Raw genomic sequence first — 27212 nt, forward strand, 5'->3', positions numbered from 1 at the left:
AATTTTTATTTTTATGTTTTGCTGATTTAATTTTTAAATTGGTATTTTTTATTTAAAAAATTTTCATTTTCACTGGTGTTCGTTTTTCCAAGTAATCAGTTGTATCTATACAATTATATTTTACCTTATTTATTTATTTATTTGTATACCCTTTTTAAATTCACTGTTCTGTGTTGACTGGCACTTCCAAAACAAACAGTGGTAATAATGGGCACTCTCATCTTACTCCTGATTTTAATGGGAGCTCTTGCAGAGTGTCACCTTTAAACATGATGCTTTTTGTTGGTTTGAGATATAAATTTTTATGGTTTTAGGGAAATATTTATAGCTTACCAAGTCTTTTTATTAGGGAGAGATATTGTATGAAAAATTTTTTGCATTTAATTTTTTAATGTTAAATTCATACACAGCAAAAAGGATATTCTTGGCATATAGTTCTATAAACGTTCACACATATATAGATTCACCACAATCAGAAAGCGGAAGTTTCATCACTTCAATAAAATTTCTTGTACTGCCCACTGTAGTCACACTCTACCCCCAGCCAGAAAATCTGGCATTGTTGAGCTCTTCATCGTTACCATGGTTTCCTCTTTTGAGATTGTTATATAAGTGGAATGATCCAGTGTGTAACCTTTTGAGAGTGCTTGCTTCACACAGCATCCTACTTTGAGATTCATCCAAGTTACGGGTTATAACCATAGGTCCTTCCCTTTGATCCTGGGTAGTATTCCATTGCATGGATATACCACTTTGTCTACCCATTACCCATTGGTGGATTTTTGGGCTGTTTCCAGTTTCAGGCTGTTATGAATACAGCTGCTGTAAACATTCATGCATGAGTTTTCATGTTGACGTTAAGTTTTCATTCCTCGGGGGTAAATGCCCAGGAGTAGATTGCTGGGCTGTATTTAAGGTTTATATATAACTTTACTTCAAAAATGTCTTGTAATAGTAAAGTATCCCTAATTCCTCCTTTCCATCTGTTGTGTCGTTTCTGTTATTCATTTCATCTGTATATAAACCGTAATCATCAAATATATTTTTGCTATTATTATTTTGAACAAACTGTTACTGTTAGATCAGCTAAGAATAAGAAAAATAAAAGTATTTATTTATTTATTTTTTTTTTTTTTTAAAGATTTTATTTATTTTTGTGACAGAGAGACAGCCAGTGAGAGAGGGAACACAGCAGGGGGGTGGGAGAGGAAGAAGCAGGCTCCCAGCAGAGGAGCCCGATGTGGGACTCGATCCCGAAACGCCAGGATCACGCCCTGAGCCGAAGGCAGACGCTTAACGACTGCGCTACCCAGGCGCCCCAAAAGTATTTATTTTACCTTCACTTATTCCTTCTCTAATGCTCTTCCTTTCTTTACCTAAGTCTGAGTTTCTGACAAATCCTTTTCCTTCTTTCAAGAACTTCTTTTAACATTTCTTGCAAGGTAGGTCTACTGGAAACAAATTCCCTCAATTTGTCTGAGAAATATTTGATGCTCCTTCACTTTAGAAGGATGATTTCTCAGGATAGAGAATTTTAAGGTTGGTGTGTTTTTTCTCTCAATACTTTAATTTCATTCCACTCTCTTCTTGTTTGTGTGGTTTCTGAGGAGAAGGGGAATGTAAAGCTTATCTTTGCTCTTCTAAAGGTATGGTGGTCTTCCCCGCCCAGCTTTTTTCAATTTTTTTTAACTTTGATATTCTGTGGTTTGAATATAATATGTCTAGATGTGGGTTTTGGCATTTATACTGGATCTGTGGCTTGGTATCTGACATTAATTTGGGAGAAATTCTCAGTCATTGCTTCAAATATTTTCTCTGTTCCTTTCTATTTATTCTCCTTCTGGTATTTCCATTACCTGTGTGTTACACGTTTTGTAGTTATCCCACAGTTCTTAGCCATTTTGTTCCATTTTTTCCCCATCTTTTTTTCTTCTTTTTGATTTTGGAAATTTCTAACGATATATCCTCAAGCTCAAAGATTCTTTCCTCAGCTGTGTCCAGTCTACTAATGGACCCATCAGAGATCTTCCCATTTCTGTTACAGTGTTTTTGCTGTCTTGCAAAGATTTTATTGCTGTTATTTATTTTTTTAAAAGATTTATTTATTTATTTATTTATTTGAGATAGCATGCACACATGTGAGTAGGGGGAGGGGAAGTGAGGGGGGGAGAGAGAATCCTTGAGCAGACTCTCTACTGAGAGCAGAGCCCAGTGCAGGGCTCAATCCCATGACCCCAAGGTCATGACCTGAGCTGAAATCAAGAGTCTGACACTCAACCGACTGAGCCACCCAGGCGCCCCAGTTATTGCTATTCTTTAGATTTTTTGGATCATCTACATAAACAGTCATGACATCTGGAAAACTAAGACATTTTATTTCTTCTTTTCCAATCTCTATGCCTATTTCTTTCTCGTGCCTCATTGTACTGTCTTGGGCTTTAAGTATGATTTTGATTAGGAGTTATGAGAGTGAACATCCTTGCCTTGTTCCTGAGCTTAGGGAAAAAGTATTCCATCTTTTACCATTAAGTATTAGGGATTAGTTTTTTTTGGTTTTGTTTTTTTAAAAGCACTTTATTATAGTATGATTGATGTGTAAAAAGCTGTGCATATTTCCAGTATACAAGAGTATTATGGTAGTACAGGTTTTTCATAGATGCCCTTTATCAAGCTGAGTAAGCTCCTTTCTATTCCTAGCTGGTTTAGAGGTTTTTATCATGAAAAGATACTGAATTTTGTCAAATGTTTTTTCCACATCAATTGATATTATCACGTGATTTTCTTTTCTAGACTGTTAATATAATGCATTACATTGTTTGATTTTTCAAATATTAAACCAGCCCTGCATTCCCATGAAAAACCCCAATTGGACATGATGTATGATTATTTTTATATATTGCCTGAACACTACACTACTTCTTTTCAAAAAGTCTTAATTTTTGATTACTCACCTCAAAATGTGAGGCTGATGAAGCATGTAAAATTAACAAGGCTTTATTTAGTCTCAGTAGCCATGAAAGAAAAGTGTTTCTGAATAAATTTGCAACATCATGATGCAAGAGTTAATACCGATTTGAAATGTCCAAGGGGAAGAAAGCAGCATCATGGAAGGATTTCGACTGAATATGAAACCCAAATACTAGAAGATCCCTATGAAGAAAAGGAGGAGAAGGAAATTAATATTTTGGAGTGCTTCTTAAAAAATGAGGGGTCATTCTTTGTTTTTTTTTTTAAATCTTAAGATAATTTCAAGCTTAGATAAAAATTGCCAGAGTTGTACGAACTCCCCCATCCCCCACTTGTCAATATTCCACAGTGTTTGTGGAGTACCTTTCCTGCCTCTGTAATAGCATCTGCAACCACCGCTAACAATCGATTCCCCCGCACTTGCATTACATGCCAGGCATTGTGTTAAACAGCCACTTAGCTCACTTAGTGGTCATGATCACCTGCCAGGGTGTCCATAATTACCCCTGTATCATAGGTGATACTGTTGAGGCTTAGAAAAGTTCAGGAAAATACCCCCAGGGTTTCATCGGCTAAGGGGAGGTTTCAGATCCAGACCCAACTCCAAAGCCTGTGCCTATTCCAACATCTATACCACAGACACCATTCTAACTTCAGGAAGTTAAAGGTGCACATGACTAACATCCGCTTGGTGTTCTGATCCTTCCCTCATCCCATGTTTTCTATTTCAGGACCCCTCTTTTTGCTGAATGCTGAGGAGATCGCAGAGGAAATAGGGAACATGTGGAGAACAATATATAAATTGACCAAGACCCTAGCTGATGTACCTGCACCCAGGCGGTTAGCAGAGAATGTGAAAGTCAAGATTGAGAAATTCAAGCAGCACATCCCTATCCTCAGCATCTCCTGCAATCCAGGAATGAAGGATCGGCACTGGCAACAGGTCCCTGGCACTCCCCTACCTAGCCCAACCCATACCCAATCTATACCTGGTCCTGCTAGCCCTTTGGAAGGCAGGAACCAATTCTGGGTCAAGCTTCTTTCTGAAAGGGAGAATCTACTTGAGGCTAAAGGGGCAGTAATGGGAGGGAGGGCAGGAAACAGGCAGAATAGGGGGTGAATTGCCTGCCTCTTCACATGAACAGGTTGACCCTTTTCTTTGGGGACCCCATTGCTGATGGTTGAGTATTGCTTCAGCCAGCGGCCACAAAGTCCCTCCCTATCTGCCTGCCTAAGCAAATGGCTGCTCGGGGTCCTAAAGGGTGATAAGGGCATTGAATTACAGTGCAAGGGACCTTGATTTGTCTATTGACCTAGGACAGACAAAAAAGAAAGCCACACCTTTCCTGGGGGCCTCCTGACAATGCCAGATGATTTCTGCTTGGGCTGACTATACTGTAGAGCCTCACTATCCAACAGGCTATGTTCAGAAATAACATTTCACTCTTCTTTCAGCCCTTTGAGTCTATAAAGGAGAATAATAAATATTCTCCCTAAAAATAGTTGGGACTTTTATAAGCAACCAAGTGTGACGGTGATAAGTGCGGTGTGAACACTGTGCAGAAAAAAGAAAACTCACTGTGTTTCTAAAATAATCATCACATTCAAGGGCTAGCGATGGCCTTGAAACGTCCTCTACCGAGGAGTTGCTCTGTGTGGAGGTAGAGATGAGACTGGCTCCCTGTAGGCAGATTTCTCTATGACTTGGCCTGGAATCCCGCTCTGGGAACCATGCACAAGACTGAGGACAAGTCTCTGGAAGGACCCAATCTGAGAGCACACCCATTACCTTTCAGAGAATGAAGTCTGAGCTAGGAGCATTTTGATCTCTCTGGGAATACAGAGATCTTGATACGTGAGGGATTCTGGAGTTTTCTGTGAGAAAAACTGCTTTTAATTTCCCAGAAAGCCTTGAAACTCAACACCTAAGTAAAGGGTGTAAAGGAGGGCAGGGGAGAGGTCATCTGAGTAGACTTCTGGTCTTGCATTACCCCAGCAGAGGGGTCTGCCCTGGGTTAGCTGCCCCCACTTATAGGTGCTCACAGGGTGCCTCTCCCCATGGACCAAGCCTGACTAGAGCTTTGACCCATTTGGAGGGCTGGGGAGGTTGGATAGACAAGTGGCCTTTGGTAGTGCAAGGTCTCTCCATGAGATGACACTATAGAAAGTGCCTTTGTCAGTGACACATTTAAACACCCTCCCAGAGACTCGGAAGGCAGTCTCTTCTCCCTGGTGCTTTCCCCGTGATGATGATTCACGTGTGGGCACTTGAAAAATCCCAACTATTCCTAGACATTCATAATTCTTATTTACAGATCACTCAGATGGACAGATTGGAAAAATTCTTTAGAATTAAAAGAGCAATAATAGTAATAGCTCGAACATATTGAATACCAACTATGAACTAGGTCCTGTGTTGTATACTTTGTGTGGATTCCCAACAGCCTTTTGAAGCAGGAGCTATCATTGTGTCCATGTCACAGATTATAAGAAAACTGAGGCTTAGAGTAAGTAAGTTGTCACGTGGCTAGTAAGTGGTGAGAGAGGGAATTGGAATCTAGGTGTGTTTGACTGGGGGGAAATGGGACAAGAAATATTAGGTTAAAGGGGATAGTACGGGGGCGCCTGGGTGGCTCAGTCGTTAAGCGTCTGCCTTCGGCTCAGGCCGTGATCCCGGTGTTGTGGGATCGAGCTCCACATCAGGCTCTTCTGCTGGGAGCCTGCTTCTTCCTCTCCCACTCCCCCTGCTGTGTTCCCTCTCTCGGTGGCTATCTCTCTCTGTCAAATAAATAAATAAAATCTTAAAAAAAAAAAGGGGGGGGAGGGGATAGTACGCCATAGATAAGAGTAGAGTATAGCTCCAGGATGGTTATTCCTGAGTAATGAGCCCCTAAAGTGGAAACTCAGTGGCCTGAACAGTTAACAGTGAGTTTAGAGAGGAGAGAGGTCATCAGAGACCCACAGAGCTGCCCCCACTCAGAGCCCCTTCCTGCCTGCACTGTAGGTCAAACCACAAGCCACCCCAGTGATAGCTGCCAGCCTGGGGAAGCCATTCTCTGCCCTAATGCCTAACTCAGGAGATCCATTTGCACGGGTTCCGGCCCTGGCAGGGGACTCTGAGGGTTAAACCACCTCTAGCTCTTAAGGCTACAGGGTGGATCTTCTGGGGAACGTGGGGTGTGGGGCGGCTGTGCTGTGGTTTCTGACCATTTCCCAGAACTTAAGCAGGAAGGGCTAGTCCCTTGGTCTGGGGCACAGATATCAGCAAAGAGGTTGCTAACTGTGGCTTAAAACAAGATGGAGCAGGGTGACGTTTGACCTTAAGAGGAAACCATACTGATGTGTACCAAAGCTGGCTCTCTAGGACAGTGCTGCCCAATGAAAATAATACGAGCCATATGTCTAATTTTAAAGTTCTTGTAGCCACATTTTTAAAAAAAGCTACAGGGGCTCCTGGGTGGCACAGCGGTTAAGCGTCTGCCTTCAGCTCAGGGCGTGATCCCAGCGTTATGGGATCAAGCCCCACGTCAGGCTCCTCCGCTATGAGCCTGCTTCTTCCTCTCCCACTCCCCCTGCTTGTGTTCCCTCTCTCTCTGGCTGTCTCTCTCTCTCTGTCAAATAAATAAATAAAATCTTTAAAAAAAAAAAAGCTACAAACAGGTGAAATAAATTTTATGAATATATTTTATTTAACCAAACATATTCAAAATATTATTATTCAATAGGTAATCAATGTGAAAATGTTAATATGATCTGTCACATTACATTTTTCATACTAAGTCCTTGAAATGTGGTATGTTTTTACACTTAGAGCACATCTCAGTTTGGGCTAGTCACATTCCAGGTTCTCAATAGCCACAATAAGCTGGTGGCTCCATATGGGACAGGGCAGCTGTAGGCTCTTAGAATTAGAAAACCAGATGCTTTGTTAGTCTCTGTAATTAACAAAAGCAATCAAAAAACACAAAACTACCAATCTCTGATTCTTTCCTATGGGCCAAGTACTATGCCAAGTGCTTTACATAGTTCTGTCACTTAATCCTAGAGAGAGAATGTGTTCTAAGCTGTACTTTGGTATTAGAGAATAAATCAAAGCCCAGGGTCACCAGGAACAGTTGTGTAGGCTGTGCACTCCACAACTCTGGGGAATGCAGTTTGTGTGAACTACAGTGTAAATTGTACTTTTTAGAGTTATGCAGTGTATAACCTTCACAACTGTACATAGACAACCTGAGAGACTCACTAGATGTGATGGAGAAAAGCTTTTTAGGCAGAACTGGGTCCAAGTCCCAATTCTGCCATTTATTAGCTGGGTGGTCTTGGATAGGATACTTATTTTCTTTGTCTCAGTTTCCTAATATGTAAAACAGGAATAATAATACATTAGTATCTTCCTCATCATATTGGGGGAATGAAGTAAGTGCATAAAGTTCTTAAAACACTGCCTACTTCCTAGTAAGCCCTCCAAAAATGTTAATTACTTCTGTGATTTCCATTATCTTAGCGGTCCTCCAGGTGTCCTCAGGCACTGTTTGATAAGCCGTTTGAATTATCTGGTTCACTCATGCTGTCACTCTGTAAATACTTATTGATGCCTACTGAATGCCAGGCCTCAGGGACACATGGCTAAATAAGACAGAGCAGGCCCCAGCTCTCATATTCCTTCCCTCTCGGACATCCCGTCATCCTCCTGGGGCTGGACAGAGACAACATTGAGCAGTAGGTGAGGTTTCTCCTAGGGCCTCATTCTCCCTCAGGTCCTCCTACTCCTCCTGAGTGCATGGAACCCTCATCCTCCCCAGATCTCTCAGTCCTTGAGAAAAGTGATCAAAGCCATCAGAGGCTTCACGTGAGACCTCCTTCAGGGATATTTTCACTTGAAAGACAAGCTTGGGGTAGCATTTACACCAAAGGAATGGGTAGAACGAGTGCTAACCAGTCCAACAAGTTAGCATGTTGGGGTGGAAAGGAAGATATTTGGACAGAGGGGGTTTCTTTTCCTCCCTTCCTAACATCCTCAGGTCATAGAATTGGGGTGTCTGCCTGTCCCATGTACTCATGACTTTCTCCTTTTACTCAGCAAACACTTACTGCAGCTTCTGTCATAGACCAGGCTTTGCACTAGGCTCTGGGAGCACAAAAACAAACCAGATCTTGTTCCACCCCCTAGGATGCTCACAGGTCAGTACTAGGCGAGTGCTGGTGGGCAGTGATCCCCAGTAAACCAGATAGAATGCAGTGTGGGCCCAAGGCTGCCTCCCACATTTTTAGACCTGCACCATCCAATTCAATACCCACTAGCTATACACAGCTATTTAAATTTAAGTAAAATGAAATAAAAATTAAAAATCAGTTCCTCAGTCACACTGGGCACATTTCCAGGGCTCGATGGCCAAATGCGACCGGTGGCTACTGTAAGGAACAGCCCAGACTAGAACATTTCCGTCATTATGGAAAATCTACTGGCTAGTGCTACCTTGGACAACATGCATTTGTTTTCCTTTTTCTTCTGCAGATCAGTGAGATTGTTGGCTCTGAAATAAAGCCCACAGAAACAACTTGCCTCTCAAATATGCTGGAATATGGGTTCAGCAAACTCATTGACAAGTAAGACTCCTCCTCCCCCCTTCAGGAAGCTTCTCAGTCAAAGTGTCTGACTTCCTACAGGATATGACTGGCCTCCTGTCAGGCTGTTTTTCTCCTTCTGGTTCAGGGTGACTTACGTGTTTTTAGTAACCTCCCCCTCAGGTGACTAGCTACTGGTGGCACTCAGTTTCAGTTGCCGAGAGGATGACGGATTGTGACTAGAAAATTGAGTCAGAGATTTTATTTCAAAGGAAAATTAAAAAAAAAAAAAAGTGCTTGGAAACTGAGCTCCAAGCCCAGTGACTTCAGGTAAAACCATTCCACCTTTCTGGGCTTCAGTTTCCTCTTTTTAAACAAACAACAGTAAACAGAAGTGGCTCTCTGAGCCCTTAGGAGTCCAAGAAACACGGTCAAGTGAGAGCATTCTTCATTTGCCTTCTCCTTTTCTCCAAATGCCCCTAGAGTCTTGTGTGCGGGAATCTGTGCTATTCAAATTGCTGTTTTCAGGACCAGATATTCTGAGGACCCTGATGGATCCTTCAGGGCAGAGGATGGGAGATGCTGTATTGCCTGGACCAGAGTCCCTGTTAGACAGCTGGGTTCAGGTCTAACTGGACACACACGCTTCTCCGGGAGTGGCCCCAGACCAGCTGCCTCAATATCACCTGGGAACTTGTTAGAAATGCACATTCTCAGACCCCACCCCAATCTGCTGAATCAGAAATGCTGGTCGTGCACCCTGCAATCTGTGTTTTAACCAGTTTTTCAGGTCAGCATGTCCAGTGCGGGAGCCACCAGCCACAAATCCTACTGAGCCCTTGAAATGAAACTATTCTGTGTTAGAGGTGCTGGGATTATAAATAGGGGCTGGATTTTAAAGGCTTATTAAGGAAAAAATAAAAGCAAAATACCTAGTAAGTTTTAATATTGCTTACATGTTGAAATGATAATATTTTGGATATACTGTGTTAAATTATTAAAAATCCATTTCCCCTGTTTCTTTTTTTACTTTTTAAAAATAATGGCTCCTGGAAACTTAAAAGTGAGGTACGTGACTCACTTTTATATCAAATGGGCAGCGCTTCTCCAGGTGATTCTGATGCATGCCAGAGTTTGGGATCCCTTCTCCATTCCCATGGGAATAATGGGTCTAATCTAAGGTGCTCCCAGGCCTCTAATTCTCTCTGCCACCTGAATGCTCTGATGCTCCCCACCCCCCAATACCACCATTATAGGCTCTCTTCGAGGAGCAACCTAGAGACACATGCCTTTCTACCAGGTCTAAGTTATTTCATTTGCCCCCCTTAAGGCCACATTAGTCCCCTTTAAGATGGTTCTAGGAGATACCAACTATTGAACATTTACGCTGTACCACGCCTTTAATAAACATTAACCAATTCATCCATCACCATAACCTAATGTTGTAGCTACCATTATAATTCCTGTTTTACAGATGAGGAAATAAGTTGATTCGAGTGATTAGGTAACTAGCCAGAGGTCACAGTAGAAACTGAAAGAACCAAGACCTGAGCCCAGACTTGGCTGACTCCAGAGCCTTAACCATTACCTTGTACCGTCTAAATAATAAACCATCTAAAGCGACAGAAACCAAGCAAACACACAGCAAGTCTGCCACTTGCCATGCCAGTGGGCTCAACTGTGACAAACCCAAACATAGTAACACCTTGGCTAAGTTGTTAACCTCTGTGTGTCTCAGTCTCCTTATCTGTAAAATGGGAAGAAGAATAGTAGCTGGGTGATTAGAGTTATGGTGGGGATTATGACATAAGACATATAACCTGAACTGAGTTAACATCGAAGTTCTCAGCCACCACCAGTGAGTGAGATGTGACATCCCCTGTGCCCCACCATCCCACAGTTAATGCAGCTTTATCACATGTGGCTCACTGTCCATGACCTTCTTTAGCACCTTGGGGTAAGGTCAACCTTGATGGCCTTCGAGGACTCCCAAACTCATTAATCCTTCCCCCGTACAATTATTTGCATAATTATAAGTCGCAAAGCATGTTGCAAACATTTTAATTATACCAACAACCCCCAATATATGCAGATGGGGACCCTAAGGCCTGTCAAGTGATTTGGTCATGGCCACACAGCCAGCCTCCTTGTCTCACACCCACCTGGGTTGACACCTGCCTCTATTAATGATTTCCTACATGCACACTCATTGTGGTCATCTCCCAAGAAGGCCACATTTAGGATGATGACCCTGCTGCTGAGGTCTTGATTAGTCATTCTTTGGAATGTGCCTCATCCACAGCCCTGAATGAGGCTACATGAGGGTTCTCAGCTCTGTGTAGTTGGCCCTATTTGGCTGACCACATGTGAATAATTCTCTTGTTCCTTCTTACAAGGAGAGGGGAAAAGGCACATTGTGGGAGGTGGAAGAAACACTGGATTAGAAGCCAAAGGAACTGGTGTCTAGACCTGGTTCCGGCACTCCCCAGCTGCAAGTGTGGCTCTGGGCATGTCGCTTGCTTCAGTTTCCTGACCTACATGTAAAGACCAGCTTGTCTCTTCTGCAGTCGGGCTTGCAATGAAAGACAAGTACTGAGGCAGAGAGAATAATCCTTGCTTCTCCTTCCAAGAACTTGGCTTCACGGTTCTTCCCAATTCCCAGGCCACACCTGAGTTTAGGACCCATCTCTCTGTGTGGAAGCAAGAAGAAAGGAACTTGTCTCCCCCCTTTCTGTGGAACAGAGGGGCTAGAGATGTGGACCCAGCATTTCAGGAAAATAGCAGTGGTTTTTAAAAAGGTAGGGACAGAGGTACCTGGCTGGCTCATGAAGTCAGAAGAGCATGTGACTTAATCTTGGGGTTGTGAGTTCAAGCCCCACATTGGGTGTAGAGATTATGTAATAATAAAAAAAAAGAAGGGACAGGAAGTAGAGCAAAGCCATTATGTAAATTAGCAGAAGTTCTAAGATTCAAATAGGTAGTCAGAATAATAATTCTGGAGTAAGGACTAAATGAAAATGGGGAAAGAGAGGTCTCGTTTTAATGGCTTTAAAAAAGTAGTTCTCAACTGGGGAATCCCCCCCCCCCAAGGAGACATTTGACAATATTTGGAGACAGTTTTGGTTGCCACAATTGACAAGAGGTGAGAAAAGGGGAGTCTGTTAGTGGCATCTCGTGAGTAGAGCCCAGGGATGCTACCAAACACCCCACAATGGACACGACAGCGCCCATCCCAACAGAGAATTAATTATCCACCCTGTATTAGTTCACTAGGGCTGCTGTAGCAAATGCCATAGACTGGATGGTTTAAACAACAGAAACTTATTTTCTCCTAGTCCTGGAGACTGGAAGTTCAAGATTGAGGCGTTGGCAGAATTGGTTTCTTCTGAGGCCTCTCTTGGTTTGCAGAAGGCCACCTTCTCCCTGTATCCTCACGTGGTCTTCCGTCTGTGTGTGTCTATCTTAATCTCCTCTTCTTATAAAGACACCAGTCATATTGGATTAGGACCCATGCTAATGACCTCATTTTAACTAAACTACCTTTTTTTTTTTTAATTTTAATTCCAGTGTGATGAGCACTGGGTGTTACATGCAACTGATTAATTATTGAATATTCCATCTGAAACTAATGATGGCTAATTGAATTTAAATAAAAAATTTAAAAAATAATAAAATTTTAATTCCACTATTGTTAACACACCATTTTATATGAGTTTCAGGTGTACAATATAGTGATCAACAACTCTGTGTTATTCAGTAACTGAACACCTCGTTAAAGACCCCATCTCAAGTAGGGAACCTCACATTCTAGGATACTGGGGTTTAGGACTTCAACACATGATTTTTAGGGGGGAGACAATTCAGCCCATAACATAGTCCACAGGCTGCTAGTGCTGAGGGTAAGAAACCCTGTAAAACATCAGAGCTAGCTGGCACATCTTAGAGTTGGTTAGTAAACATTTTAGTAAAATTAAGGGCCTTTTGAATTTATCTTCAGGGTTAACCGAAATTCCTCCTTTGCCATGTTTTCCCTGCCCTCCTCCTGTTGACATTGCTGTTGCTGTGTTCTCTTTAGACTGGAACCCATTGGTGCAGCTGCCAGTAAGGAATACTCTCTGGAGAAAAACTTGGAGAAAATGAAGTCAGACTGGGTTAACATGACGTTCAACTTTGTAAAGTACAGGGACACTGTGAGTGTCAGCCCCACTGCCCAACCCCCTGAGAGCAGCCCATTTATTATAGCTTACAGAAAGGAGTCATTCAGAATTGCAACAGAGCTCAGGACGGAAGGATCCCTAACTTTTTTTTTTAATTTATTGTTATTGAAATATAATTGACATGCAACATTGTATAAGTTTAAGGTGTACAAGTGTTGATTTGATACATTTATGTATTGCAATATGGTCATTACCCTAGTGTTAGCTAATAGCTCTGTGATGTCACATAATTATCATTTCTTTTTTGTGGTGGGAACGATTAAGATCAGTCTCTTAGCAACTTTGGAGTTTTTAATGTGGTCTTGTTGTCTGTAATCACTATCCTGTGCATTAGATCGTTTCCTCCCATCTGCCTTCATGTGCCAGTCATTCTTCCTTCCAGGCCCCACAGGAAGGGTGCATTTTTTAAATGAGAAAGGCCTTTTGATTCAGAGCCACAAGCTTTCTCAGTGCAAAGGAACTGAACAAGACAGTCGAATTAGCATCTCCCAGGGAGGGCTTCCCCACCCCTGTCCTTCAGAAGCATACCTGGGTAAACAATGCTTAAAACATCTCAAAACAAAAAAATATATATTTTTCAGGCACCCCTGTTTTTTCTAATGTGAAGTGCAGATTGAGGATCTCCCTGTCCCCCAGGCTTCATGTTATCTTTTTGTGACTTCTCCACTGCTTTAGTTTGAATGGTCAGGATGCACTGATTTCATGTGAATAAGAACTGTAGCTGAGCCAATGGAAAGGAGAAGAACTGGGGCCTCTCTCAGCAGGACCAGGCAGCTGAGGATGCTAGCAGTTCAGTGCTACACCGCCTGATGGGATTAGATACTGCTGGAGGCTGTTGGGCTGGGGTGGGGGGTTGAGCTGGGCAACCTGGGAACAGCTCGATTGCACCTGGCCCATCTTAAGAGTTTTTGAGTGATGCAGCTAATAGACAAGGATTGACAGCAAAAGGGAGTCACGGTATCATTTTTATTAAGAGCTAGATACACAACTTCCAGTGCAGAGCTACTGGTAGAGGGTAGATGAGAAAGTATATCCTAGCCCAAATTTAACCACCCAGATGTAGGCTTCAAGGAAGTGAAAACAGAGCCAAAAAGGCCAGACCTGCCAGAGAGGAGCAGACTCTTCTCAGCTTGCTCACCACGGTGGCCCAGGAGAAAGAATGCCGTTCATAGGAGCTGACCTTCAAGGCACAATAACCTTAACTGCTAGCAAAAAATGGCCCCATTAGAGCATGGGCAGAGGGTCCCAAACTTTTTTCTGCTTGTGGTGCCTTTAGTGTCTTAGTGCTTTTTTCATAGTTCCCCTCCCTGGGCCAAAAGAAATTCCTAACAGCTTTGTTTATGAAGTAATTAAGTTCAAACAACTTTAGTAAGTATTTGTATCCAATCAACAACTGTTTTAAGAAATACATATAAATTGAAAGAAAAAAATTGCATTTCATTTTTGAATAACAGCAAATTGCTGAGTTTGCTGCAGTGCCCAGAAGGCCCTCGGGGCACAGTTTGGGAACCACAGGTCAAGGCCCAAACAGTCGGATTAGCAGCTATCCTGCCTGAGGATCAGCTTGCCAGCAAGTGGACAGGGAAGTTGGAACATAGAGAAGGGAATAGAACAACATGCTCCCCCTGAACCATCTCATCCCCCAAAATATACTAGTTGCAGGTCTGGGCTGGGACTGTATTTGATTTCTGCAAAGAAGGTCGAGAATAAATGTCTTTAAGAACACTTTCAAGGAAGGGGGCCTGGGTGGCTCAGTCAATTAAGTGTCTGCCTTTGGCTCAGGTTCGTGATCCTGCGGTCTGGGATCCAGCCCCACGTTGGGCTCCCTGCACAGCAGGGAGCCTGCTTCTTCCTCTCCCTTACCCCTCCCACTGCTGGTGTGCTCGCTCTCTCTCTCATAAATAAAATCTCAAAAAAAAAAAAAAAACCCAAAACAAAACACTTTGAAGGAAGAAAAATAGAAATTCCATCCTCTGTGAGACAGATTTCTGCCCCACTTGGGTGGACATCTGAGCTGTGGGGCCTTTGGAGATCAGCATGAAAAGTGGGGGGTCTTGTGGTTTTGACAGCTCAGGAAATCTTTATTTGCAGGATACAAGCATCTTGTGTGCAGTTGATGACATTCAGCTGTTACTTGATGATCACGTAATAAAGACCCAGACCATGTGTGGCTCCCCATTCATCAAACCAATAGAAGCAGAATGCCGGGTAAGAGGAAATGAGGTTGAGGGTTTGTGATGTCTCATTAGCTCCGGGTTTGTTGCAGGAGGGAGAAGACTTTTAAGTTCAGTTAACAAAGCAGCTCAGTTTTTCCTGATTGGAAAAAATAAATAACACAAGACTGAAAGCAGTAACCATCCAAGTAAGCATATGGCACACTGAGCCTTTGCAACAGTCTGCCAAAAGAGAAGATGAGATGATTTTAATGCACTGAATAAAAATACATTTGGAAAGTATTTTATGGGCTAGAGTAATCTAGAATGTAAACTGCACAAGGGTACGGGTTTTGGCCTCCTCTGCTCATTGTTTATAGAAATGGCATAAGCTAAGGGCACAGAGTCTGGAGCCAGACTACCTGGGTTCAAACTCTGGCTTCACCCCTTGTTGTTTGACCTTGAACAAGTTCCTTGAACTGTTGTATGTCCATTTCTGCATCTGTAAAGTGAGATTTGTAATAATACCTCCCTCATAAATCTGTTGGATTCGTTGGTTTCACATACATAAAGCACTCAGACCCATCACTGGTCAAAGAGTAAGTATTATGGCTGCTGTTATTGTTATTATTCTAAAAAAAGAACTACATGACGCAAGGACTCTTGTTGGTTACTTTCATTGCTGAATCCACGTTGCCTAGAGCAATGACCAGAACGTAGGGGGGCAAATACTCAATGAATATTTGTTAAACAAGGGAACGAACAAATGAATGAATAAATCCATCCGATTTGTTCAGTTGTTGGGCCTGTGTTGCAGAGCAGCAGGTTAATGATTCAGATATCAAATGCTACATTCACAGAAGTGGGAAGAAAAGCTGGTTCGTGTGCAGGAAATTTTGGATGCCTGGTTGAAATGCCAAGCCACCTGGCTCTACCTGGAACCCATCTTCAGTTCAGAGGACATCATAGCCCAGATGCCAGAAGAGGGCAGGAAATTTGCCACTGTGGATAGTTACTGGAAATCACTCATGTCCCAAGCGGTAAGTTTTTACTCCCTGGCACATCTCACCATCAGGAATGTGGGATGCCATACAGATGTTCCTGATGGTGCATCATAGCCATGTCCCTTGAAATTTTTAAGTAGACTAGATTTTTTTTCAAATTCGATATTTTTATAAATTTTTTTCTAATTTTGAAACTGTTACTAAAAATTTGAACATAGAAATATGTAATACAGAGAATGGAGGCCTTTTGAAAACCCACTTTCCTACAGGCCACTGTTAGCAGTCTGTATAATTCAGCTCTCATTCCTAACAAGGTAGGAGATTTTGTCACAGGATAATGCAGTAAAACGTCTATAGATTGAGGATTATTTTAGAATTCAAATTCTCCTCCATATTCAGTTACTCGTTTTTTTGTTTTGTTTTGTTCTGTTAAGATTTTATTTATTCATTCAACAGAGAGACAGACAGCCAGAGAGAGGGGGAACACAAGCAGGGGGAATGGGGGAGGAAGAAGCAGGCTCCCAGCGGAGGAGCCTGATGTGGGGCTTGATCCCAGAACGCCAGGATCACGCCCTGAGCCGAAGGCAGACGCTTAACAACTGAGCCAACCAGGCGCCCCCATATTCAGTTACTTGTTTAACAAATGTTTATTTGGTACCCAGCATTGAATTAACAGACAATACTTGAAGAAAACTAGAATTTGATTTGTGCCTTCATAGACTTCACTGTCTTGGGAGGAGAGAGTCTTAGGTAAACAGGAGAGCTATAGTAGAAGTATATACAAACAGCTTTCAGAACACAAGAGAGTGATTTAGTTGCCTGGGAGCGTCAAGAAAGGCCTCCAAAGGGGGCAACATGAGAAACAAGCCTTGACAAATGAGTTCACTGGGTGTACAAGGCAATCAGGACTATCTATTAAGAGATGATATCTTTTTCCTTTTTGAAGTCAAGTGTGCTCAATTGGGGCTCCCTTGTAAAGAATTTATCTCAAAATTTATCTGCTCCATTGGGCATTTATATTGCCCAGCAAGTAGAGCCGGTTTTCATGATATCCTCCTTCCTCCAACTCTGTTTTGGTTCAGATTCTTTGGTTGCAAGTATTAAGTAACACAAATTCAACTGATTTTAGATTGTAAAGGTCAAATTGGCTGATTTTAAACTTTGAAGATCAAATTGGCTTTATTAAACAATTCATAAATCAGGCAGCCTCCCATCTAACAAAGGGACATTCCGAGGAGTTGTACAAAATGGAAGGTTTTTGTAGAAGGAGGGAGTCAACCACATCCAGAGGAATAGGATCATGTTGTATGAGCCTTCACCCTTGTGGAATTAGGAGGCTAAGTTAGCTGGGCAGGGAGGTCAGTAGTTGATGCACTGGTCATACACTCACTACAGTGATCAGTCTCAGAATCTGGGAACCCCATGGTGATTCTCACTTTTTTTGATGCAACTTAGGTGAAGGATACCAGGGTTCTGGTGGCTGCAGATCAGCCACGGATGGCTGAGAAGCTTCAAGAAGCCAACCTTCTGTTGGAGGACATCCAGAAGGGGCTGAATAATTACTTGGAGAAGAAGAGACTATTTTTTCCCAGGTATTTGGTATTGTTCTTTTGTTTGGAGTCGACTTTTTGACCCATTCATAGGTAGAATTACATTTTTCATCCTGAGAGTTGGCTTCTACCAACCTATTTCATAGTCTTTCCTGGTTCTCCATTCTCCACAAGACAGCTCTCAGGGGAAGGGGATGTCTTCACAGTCATTATTTAGAATGAGGTTGAATGGACATCAGTAGGGGCCAAATCCACACCTAGGCCAGCCATCATGGTCAAATACCCAACGGAAGGGATATCATAGTCATGAGTAAGAGCCTAGACTTTGGAGTTAAACAGACCTCGGTTTGAGTCCCAGCTCTTTCACTTAACTAATCTTGAGACCTTGAGCAAATCTATCTGAGCCTCAGATTCTCCACTGTAAAATAGAAATATAATGGTGGCTCTTACTCATATCTTTGTTTGTGTGGATCAATGAAATAATGCATGTAAAGCATTTGGCTGTCGAAACTGTTTAAGAAATGTCGGTTGAATGTTTTTGCCATCAAATGTTGTAGTTTCTGGTAGGTACTTTTATAAATATTTGACTCTTTTTTTCCACAAGAACCAGTGTTCTTCTGCATAAAAGTCAGTCATTTTAGAGGGCTGGTTGCAAAAAAGAGGGTCCTCATTCCTGATAATCTGTCCATGTGTGGCTCACCATGGCTGGTCACTCCATGCCATTTGGATGTAAGTTTGATCCCAATGCGCTTTTAAGAAAAGTAAATTTTAGTGTTCCATTATATGGAGACAAAGTTAGTTTCTTGCTTTCCACCACAAATTTTCAAAAATTTGTGTAGGATTCAGAAATGTCCTGGTGTGCCTGAAAAGGTGAATTTTTAATTTATTTAATATTAATTTTGTGATGTAGATAGCCATATATGGCTAATGGCTTCAGGATTGGACAACACGAATAAGCACAAATAGTGGAAAGAACCTCGATTTGGAAGCACAAAACTTAGGAAGAGAAAACCCCTGAGATTTGGGCTTTTAGTCCTATTCCCATTACTGTTATTCCTTATTAAAATATGAACAATAGCCAACATTACCACAGCATTTACCATATGTCAGGATACTGCCCTAAGTGCCTTACCTGTATTAACTTATTTAAATTTAATCATAGGATTAAACAATAATCCTATGAGGTTGGAAGCATTATTATTATCTGCCTTTTACAAATAAGGAAATAGTAACTTGCCAGAAAGCACGAGACAGGTAAATGGAAAAGCCAGAATTCATTCAGGCAGTCTGTATAAAATACTGAGTTATTTAACCTCTCTGAGCCTCGTTTTCTCCCTAAGTTACACACACACACCCCATCATGAATATCTCAATGTGTCTTTATGCATTTTTATAGAATAAAGTCAAGCACTCTGAGAAAACACTTCAAAAATGTTTTTGAATAATTTCACATATTTGAAATTAATTTTATCTTGAAAATACAGAGTGCTAAATAATGATTTTATGTTATACAAGTTTTTTAATAATTACTCTTATGGCCACTGAGCCTTATTCATTATCACACTTGATGAATCCATAGAGATCACCTGTTTGAACTTTACTTGGCAGTGGGAGAAATTGATATCACTAGATATTGGTAAGTTAGTCAGACAACAAGTAATTATTGAGCTCTTCTTACCTGCTCAACACTGCAGCTATAATGCATTAGTTTGCTTTGCTGTGTAACAAACCTCCCCAAAACTTAGAAGCTTAAAACAGCAACTGTTTATTTAGCTCACAATTCTGTGGGTTTGCAAATAGGGCTGGGATCAGCTGGATGGTTCTTCTGGTCTAGCCCAGTGGTTCCTCTGGTCTTAGGTGGATGGTTCCTCTGGTCTCATGAGGACTCATTCACGTGACTGTAGTCAGCTGGTAGTTGATGGCCTCAATCACTTGTTTAGTGGTTGGCTTCCTTTTGGCTGGGGCAGCCAGGATAGTTGGACCACATGTCTTTCATCCTCCAGAAAGCTAGCCTGGATTTATTACCATTGTGGTGGTAGCAGGATTCCCAAGGCCAGCAAGAGTGGAAGCTTTAAGGCTTCTTGATGTCTAGGCTTGGAATTTGCACAAATTCACGTTTGCTACAGTCTACTGGCCAAAGCCCGACACAGAGCCAGGCCAGGTTTGAAAACAGACTCTACCTCCTGTAGGGAGGAGCCATAAATATTGTGGCCATTTTTATAATCCACCATATACAGTGAAGACCATAATCATGTGGTCCCTCCATTATGGGACTTTCAGCTTGGTGCTTATAGTAGAGGTTTATACCTTTAACATTCAGGTTTGTGGTTGCTGCTTTAAGGGTCTGAGCAAGAGAATGAGCTTATCATTTCTAACTTAGAACATGGTCAAAGCCTCTGCATGTAGATAGTGATGTGATGTGTTGTGGGGTCCAGGAGCAAACAAGAGGCATTTTCAGTGCAAGAAAGAATTCTTGAGGCATTTTCAGTGCAAAAAGGTAGTTCTATTAAAGCATAGGGACAGGACCTATGGCAGAAAGAGCTGCCCTGGGATTGTGAGGAGCGATTGGTTGTATACTTTTAAATTGAGGGGGTGGGGTAGAGGCAAAGGAAGTTTCGGAAAGGATTGTCATGTGTTAAAGAAGACTTACAGGATCCTGGAGGTCTGGCTAAAGTTGCTTTTTGCCTCAAGCAAAGCCTTAACATTAATCAGTTGTGAGTTCCTCGAGGAATGTCATACTCTGCCTGTCTCAACTATTCATCAATGGGCTGCAAAATGTAAGGAAATTTAATTTTACCTACATTTCCTTTTGCCTTTGTGTTACACATCAGATAGGTTCATTAATAGCATACTTCTTATTTCACACCTGCAACATGTCATACCTGGAGATAAGGAAAGACAAGGAGGTCTTCTCTCTCCTCCTACTCAATACTGACTATGTATTAGAATCACCTGGGATTCTAAAAATCAAAATCCCCAGACCCAACCCCAAATCAATTTTATTAGAAACTGGGCAGTGCAACCTTGGTATTGGAGTTTTTTTAATAAGCTTCACAGGTGATTCTAAAGTGCAGCCAAGGTTGAGAACCGCTGTTCTATCCAGGTTTATCCCAAGAGGAAGCACGCTACCCCCAAACCATATCAAGCTGGTATATGCCAGCTTTCATCCTTTCTCTTGCTCTGAGTCAAAACTGTCTCCACCCTCTATGCCCCAGATGAAAAATGGTGAAGGGGAGTGTGCCTTAAAGAAGACTCTAAAACATGGCTGGTGTTCACGGGGTGTCCTCTACCTTTTAGGGAGTATCACCTCATTGGGAAAATACATTCTCAAAAGACATTCCAGTTACCATCTTCCTTTGCTTTGAAATAGGTTCTTCTTCTTGTCAAATGATGAGCTGCTGGAGATCTTGTCAGAGACAAAGGACCCCCTTCGCGTGCAGCCACATTTGAAGAAGTGCTTTGAAGGAATTGCCAAGCTAGAATTTACAGACAATCTGGAGATTGTGGGCATGATCAGCTCAGAAAAAGAAACTGTTCCATTCAAACAGAAAATCTACCCTGCTCAAGCCAAAGTAACTTTCCTCTTACTCGTTTTCATTCCTTTCTCCATAACAGAGCAATACAGAGAGAGCAGAGAGCATATTGATTGGTTAAGCACTTGGACTCAAGTTCCATACTACCTGGGTGTGGAACACCTGGGTTCCACAGCTTAATGACTGGACAACTCTGGGACATTGCTTAGTCTTTCTGAGTCTCAGTTTGCCCATCTCTACAATGGGGGTGATATTGCAATCCATGTGACACACTAAATTTATGGAAGGACTTCAACCAAACCTGATGTAGAGGCCCTAGTAGACATTAGAACCAACAGCTGATGCTGTTTAGATCTCCATGAGCAGAGCCCAGTTGAAAGTGACTGGTCAGGGGCCCCTGGGTGGCTCAGTTGGTTAAGCGTCTGACTCTTGATTTTGGCTCAGATCATCATCTCAGGGTCATGAGATTGAGCCCTGTGTCAGCTCCACGGTAAGCATGGAGGCTGCTTAAGATTCTCTCACTCCCTCTTGCTCTGTTCTGCTACTCCACCATCATCTGCGTGCCCCTGCGTGTGCTCTCTCTCTCTCTCTAAATAAAAAAAAAAAAAGAAACAAAAACCAAAACAAAACTGTGATCTGGTCAGACAGGTTGCTGGGGCAGGCGTTTTTAAGGGGCAATAAAACATTATGGAATCAATGCTATTTTACTCAGGTTTTTATACAAGTGTCCTTATATAATGAGTAAAATGTAAATTACTCCCACTCCTGCTGAACAGGACAGCACCATGGAGTAGAAATAGACAAGCATTCTTGGCTTTACTTTGTTAACCATTTTTGCCAGCCACACATCAAAGTTTTAATAACCAGGAATCACATTTCCAAATAGATACCAGCTAGCTCACAGGTGCCTGAAGTTAAGAGCTACAGTGACCTGAAATTCTAAAATCATTTGCTGCACATTTGAATTAACCATAGAGCTTTAAAAACAAAGAAAACAAAACAAAAACAAACAAACAACAACAACAAAAACATCCAAATACCCAGGTTGCATCCCGTAACAATTAAATCGGAATGGCTAGGAATGGAAGTCAGGTGTCCATATTTTTTAAGAATCTCCAAATGATTCCAGTGCACAGCAAAGTTTGGGAACCACTGGAATAAGGCAAGAATTAGGACTGTTTATTAGAAATGAGGAATTTATTTTATGAATTGAAGCGTCAATGTATCATTTGTTTCCTGAGAAGTCGTGTTTCAGAAAATGACAGGAAATGCATGTTAAGAATTCCCCATTCCCCTTTTACATCACACATACTTCTTAGAATAAAAAAATATAAATAAGTAAATAAATATAAAACACATAATTAAAGAATATTGGCTTGAAGAGGTGTCAGACGTTTGGCCTTCCTCCAACCTTGGTCCAGAGAGAAAGCTGGGTCTGCCCGTGATCCCTCCCTCCGGGCTTGGCCAACATGCTGCTGCTTTGTCTCACCCCTGTAGGGCATGGTGGAAAAGTGGCTCCAGCAGGTGGAGAAGATGATGATTGCCAGTATGCAGGAGGTTATTAGACTTGGGATTGAAGCATATGTCCAGGTAAATGAGAATCGGGTACACGTGCTGCCAGGCTGTTAGCACAGTGACAATAACGTTAGGGAGAAGGTTAAATGGATCAATTCTAAGCACCCCTCTTCCTTCTACCAAAACCCATCCGGATCCTGCGGGGTAACACCTGACCCCTCCGTGACCCCACCGTGCCTCTCTCTTCTTTCCCTCTGAATCCTGGGGTGATGCACATATTTCTGGTGGAACATTAACAGTTAGAAGCAGGTGACACAAGACAAGATGGTTAGTCAGAACCCTCTGGCTGCTAGCTGCAAGTCCCTTCTGTGAAATGAATTCATGGCAGGAGGTCTTTTTAGAGCACCTTCCAATTAAGCATTTCTCCCTCTAGGCTTTTTGTTTACAGTACACATGCACTGAATGGTACAACTCTTTAAACTCCCAAAGTGTTAGGGGAAACAGGTATGACAGAAGAAAGCCAAAAGAAAAGAACTGTTGGGGATCACTCTTCAGCCAGCTCCTAGCAAGGCTAAATGTAGGCAGACCAGGTCTTTGTGCTCCTTGACTTTGGGTGCCTTTTCTTCCAACTTTTCAGGGCCCCACCCCCACGACCCCTTCCATCAAACAGAAGAATATTCAGTTAACACCTTCCCACTAAAGTACGGAGTACTGACCCTGCTGTCCCTCTTAGAAGTATCGTATTGTAAATGACAGGCCAGCCCTTTGTCCTATGCTTTATTTTAAATAAAAAATTAAGTAAAAGAAAAATGGCTACCTGTATGGAATGACTTCATGCTACTGCATCTAGAGCAAGAGTGAGAAAACATTTTCGGTAAAGTAAATGTTTTTATAATGTCTTCAGCTCTGTGGGCCACACACGCTATTGATCTTTGCCTTCATAGTGCAGAAGCAGCCTTGGATGATTGGTAAAGAATGGGTGTGGCTATGTCACAATACACCTTTATTTACAAAAACAAAAGCAAGGCCAGATTCAGCCCTCTGGCTGCATAGTTTGTCAAATCTATAGTTTAAAACAAGTTTGGGGGGTTCTGGGCAAGGCTAAGAAAACTGGCCCAGCACTGCAATATTATGTAGCCATCAAAAAGGGTGGTTATGAAAACTCTGTGAATAGCACCTTGATTCTGTGTTATAACTGTGTTATAATCCTTGGATTGGGAGCCTAAGAAAAAAGAAGAAAAAAAAGAGTTGATGAGATTGTTGATGATTTTTTTTTCTTTTTCATAAAATCCAGGGAGGAAGACATAAATCAATAATCCCAAGATGTCAAGTGTGGTAGCTTCTGGGGGTGGAGGAGGATTTTGTATTTTGTGGTGGGGGGTGTTTTTCAGATGTTGGTTTAAGTCCCACAAGATGAACTGACTTTACCACATGCCCCCCTGCACTTTCCCAGGTCCCTCGTAATAAGTGGGTCTTGCAGTGGCCTGGCCAGGTGGTTATCTGTGTCTCCTCCATCTTTTGGACCAAGGAGGTGTCCCAAGCCCTGGTAGAAAAGACCCTTCCGGTAAGTAAGCATGTCATAAAGCTTGTAGAGGAGCTTCAAGCTTGATTAGGATCTGAAGGACATATAATTAAAGTAGCCATGTTTTCTAAACAACAACAACAAAAATCAACATCCAACCGTGGCATAGAGAAGTCAGAGTTTTCACGGGGACAGCAAGATAGAGAATTTGGAGTTGGAGCTGCCCTGGAGTTCTCTAGTGTAATACCTCTCATGGTCCTTCCCAGGCAGAAATTCTAAGCTGCAGTGTTTTAAATTTTTATCAGTCTTTACTTCCAGGGGTCAACCTGGTAGAATTTCCACCAACTGAGATCTCTGGTTTTCTTCCTGGGCCAAAAGACCACATAATCCTGTTTTCTCCTCCTCCTCCACCATTACCCACTTCTCACCACCTGCAGTTGAACACAAACCCACCTACAGCTCTTCCTTCAGAGTTCTCTTGAGACCAAGAGTGCTCAAGTCCTGCTTGTCCTCAGATCCAGACATGCGTATTTCCAATTCACTCTTGCCATTGAGGCCAGTGCTTGAGAGTTCAACACCTGGGTGAACTTGGGTTCAAATCCTGATACTTGCCCTTGTTAGCTGTGTGACCATGGGCAAGTTCCTTAACCCGAGTCTCAGTCTCCTTGACTATATAATGCACCACAGTGTACCATGTTGTATTATAACGTCAGAGTACTGTATTGTGGGAGAGTTAAATGAGATGCCGAAAAGTTAGTCAGTCCTGGAGCCCAGGCTAGGAACCCCACAGGGCAAGACCACGTCTGTTTTGTTCACTATTATATCTCTTGGGGTCCTTGCAATGCTGAGCACATAGTAGGTGCTCAGTAAATATTTACTGAACAAATGAATGGTAACTTCATTTCCAACATTTTCACCGTGGTATCATTTCCCATGATGATCTCAACAGACCTTCTGTTCTTCCCCCCATAGATGACTGGCTGCGAAACAGGAAATATTTCACTTTACTATATTTTGCTTTATACCTTAAAATTAGAACATGAGCATTTGACCAAGGTTCAAATTTATACACATTCCATGTTGATAATTCCTACAGACATATTGTACTTGACACTTGCAAACTGCTATCACATATCTCATTTCAGATTTTTGAAACACTAAAAAATTCTGATTTTTGTGACTGCATCTCTGTGCCCCAGTTTTCCTACCTGTAAAACGGAGAGACTGCTTCCCATCCCACACCCCAGCCTTGGAGTATATGGATGCTGAATAATGTGGCTCAGCATCCTAAAGAAAGCAGGTGTTGGTGCAAGATATCCATCCATCCATCCATCCATCCATCCATCCATCCATCCATTGTTTGTTTAACAAATATTTATTTGACATCTGCTCCATGCTGGAATGATGCTACTAGGCAGAGGGATTTAGAGTTGAATGAGAGAGACATGGTCCCTGTCCTCATGGATTTACAGTCTAGTGGGGGAGATAAAAAGTCTCTTCACTAGAACAGTGATAAAGGAAAGTATGGGGATCCAGGAAGGGCGGGGAGGAAGGAGAGAAGTAAGAAAAGGGTTAGAATTGGAGATGATGTCCTAGAAAAATGGTGTCTAAGAGGAGACAAAAAATAGAAATAGGAATTAGCCAAGCAAAGAACAGGAGAAAGAGTGTTCCAGAGAGAGAGAGAGAGAGAGAGAGAGCAGAATGTGCAAAAGTCTGAAGATGAAAAATATGGTGCATTCCAGCAATTGCAGGCACTTGGATTCAGAATAGCTGTGGAATGGGTGTGGTTCAGAAAGATGTGTGCAGCAGCCCTGTCACCAAGGGGTTTCCAGACCCACAGCAAAGGCAATGAGGAAGCATTGAAAAGGTTGTTACTTTGTTTTTTGCTGTGTGTCAGTACTTTATTAATAATAAGAACCATCTGTATATACTGGATACTTTATTCGCATTGTGCCAAGTGCTTCATCATCTCACTTAATCTTCAAAACAGCTCCGAGAAGTAGCTGTAGTTATCTGGGCTCGACAGAACAGGAGACTGAGACTCAGAGGGTTAATATCATTTGCCCAGAACTACAGAGCTAGGAAGTGGGGACGGTGAGCTATGAGCCTAAGGTGGTCTCCATTTTTTTTTTCCTTTTTAACATTTATTTCTATTTTTAACTCTTTATTTCGAAGTAATGTCAGCCTTACAAATAATGTTGCAAAAATAACGCAAAGAATTCTCATACACCTTTCATCTAGAATCCCCCAATATTAACATCTTAAATAACCACAGTACAATTATCCAAGTCAGGAAACCAACACTGATGCCAGAGACATTCTTATCTAATCCATAGACCTCTAAATTGGGTAATCTAAATTTAGCCGTTTGCCCCACTGATGTCTTTTTGTCTGGTTCAGGATCCATTCCAGGATAATTGCTGACATACATTTAGTTTTCACATCCCCTGTGTCTCCTTTAATCTGAAAAAGTTTCAGATTTTTTTTTTTTGTTAATTCAGATTTATTGCATGACTTCTATACAGTAAAATTCACCCTTTTTAGTGTACAGTTCTGAGTTTTAACAAACACATACATTTGTGTAACCGCCATCCCAATCAGGATATAGAACCGTTCCATGCCCCCCCCCCCAAAACTCCCTCAAGCCCCTTGTAGCAACCCCTTCCCCTGTCCATGCCTCTGGCAATTACCAATCTGCTGCCTGCTCTGTAGTTTTATCTTTTCCATGATATCATAACAATAAAATCAAGGTATCTAGCCTTTGAAATTTGGCTTCTTTCAATTAGCATAATGCATTTGCAACTCGTCTAGAGGTTAATGAAGGTGGTGAGGGAAAGGGATCTGGAGGAATAGTTTGGGCCATGGGATGGTAGATGGTGCCATTGCCCAAGAGAGGGTTACAGAGGAGAATCCAATTTAACCAGTTGTCCCCTCCTATGCCCCTGCCAGGATTTTCTGAAGAAGAGCAATGATCAGATTGCACAGATTGTCCAGTTGGTGCGAGGGAAACTGAGCAGCGGGGCTCGACTCACCCTCGGGGCCCTCACGGTCATCGACGTCCACGGTGAGAAAGGAGGCTTCCCTGGCATTGCTGACTGTCTAAGAATAGCAGCCAGGTTGGCTGCTCTCCATTCCCCTGGGTGGAGTAGTTAAGCGTCCTCTTTGCTATGAGGGAGGGGTTTCTCC

General features: G+C 42.2%; 1 protein-coding gene across 1 annotated transcript in view; it reads left to right on the forward strand.

Annotated features, from left to right (window-relative positions):
- Positions 1-27212, forward strand: part of DNAH3 (dynein axonemal heavy chain 3) — a 167904-nt gene that overhangs the window by 42158 nt on the left and 98534 nt on the right. The window contains exons 19-28 of the mRNA XM_087869949.1: positions 3699-3910; positions 8483-8574; positions 12608-12722; positions 14841-14957; positions 15763-15942; positions 17362-17498; positions 20827-21028; positions 22487-22579; positions 23958-24068; positions 26976-27090. Of these exons, the coding sequence (XP_087726075.1) occupies positions 3699-3910; positions 8483-8574; positions 12608-12722; positions 14841-14957; positions 15763-15942; positions 17362-17498; positions 20827-21028; positions 22487-22579; positions 23958-24068; positions 26976-27090 (1374 nt within the window). The remainder of the gene's footprint in view (positions 1-3698; positions 3911-8482; positions 8575-12607; positions 12723-14840; positions 14958-15762; positions 15943-17361; positions 17499-20826; positions 21029-22486; positions 22580-23957; positions 24069-26975; positions 27091-27212) is intronic.

This window comes from Ursus americanus, chromosome 2, assembly GCF_024610735.1.
Source record: "Ursus americanus isolate L20-20 chromosome 2, mUrsAme1.1.p, whole genome shotgun sequence".
Classification (NCBI taxonomy): domain Eukaryota; kingdom Metazoa; phylum Chordata; class Mammalia; order Carnivora; family Ursidae; genus Ursus; species Ursus americanus.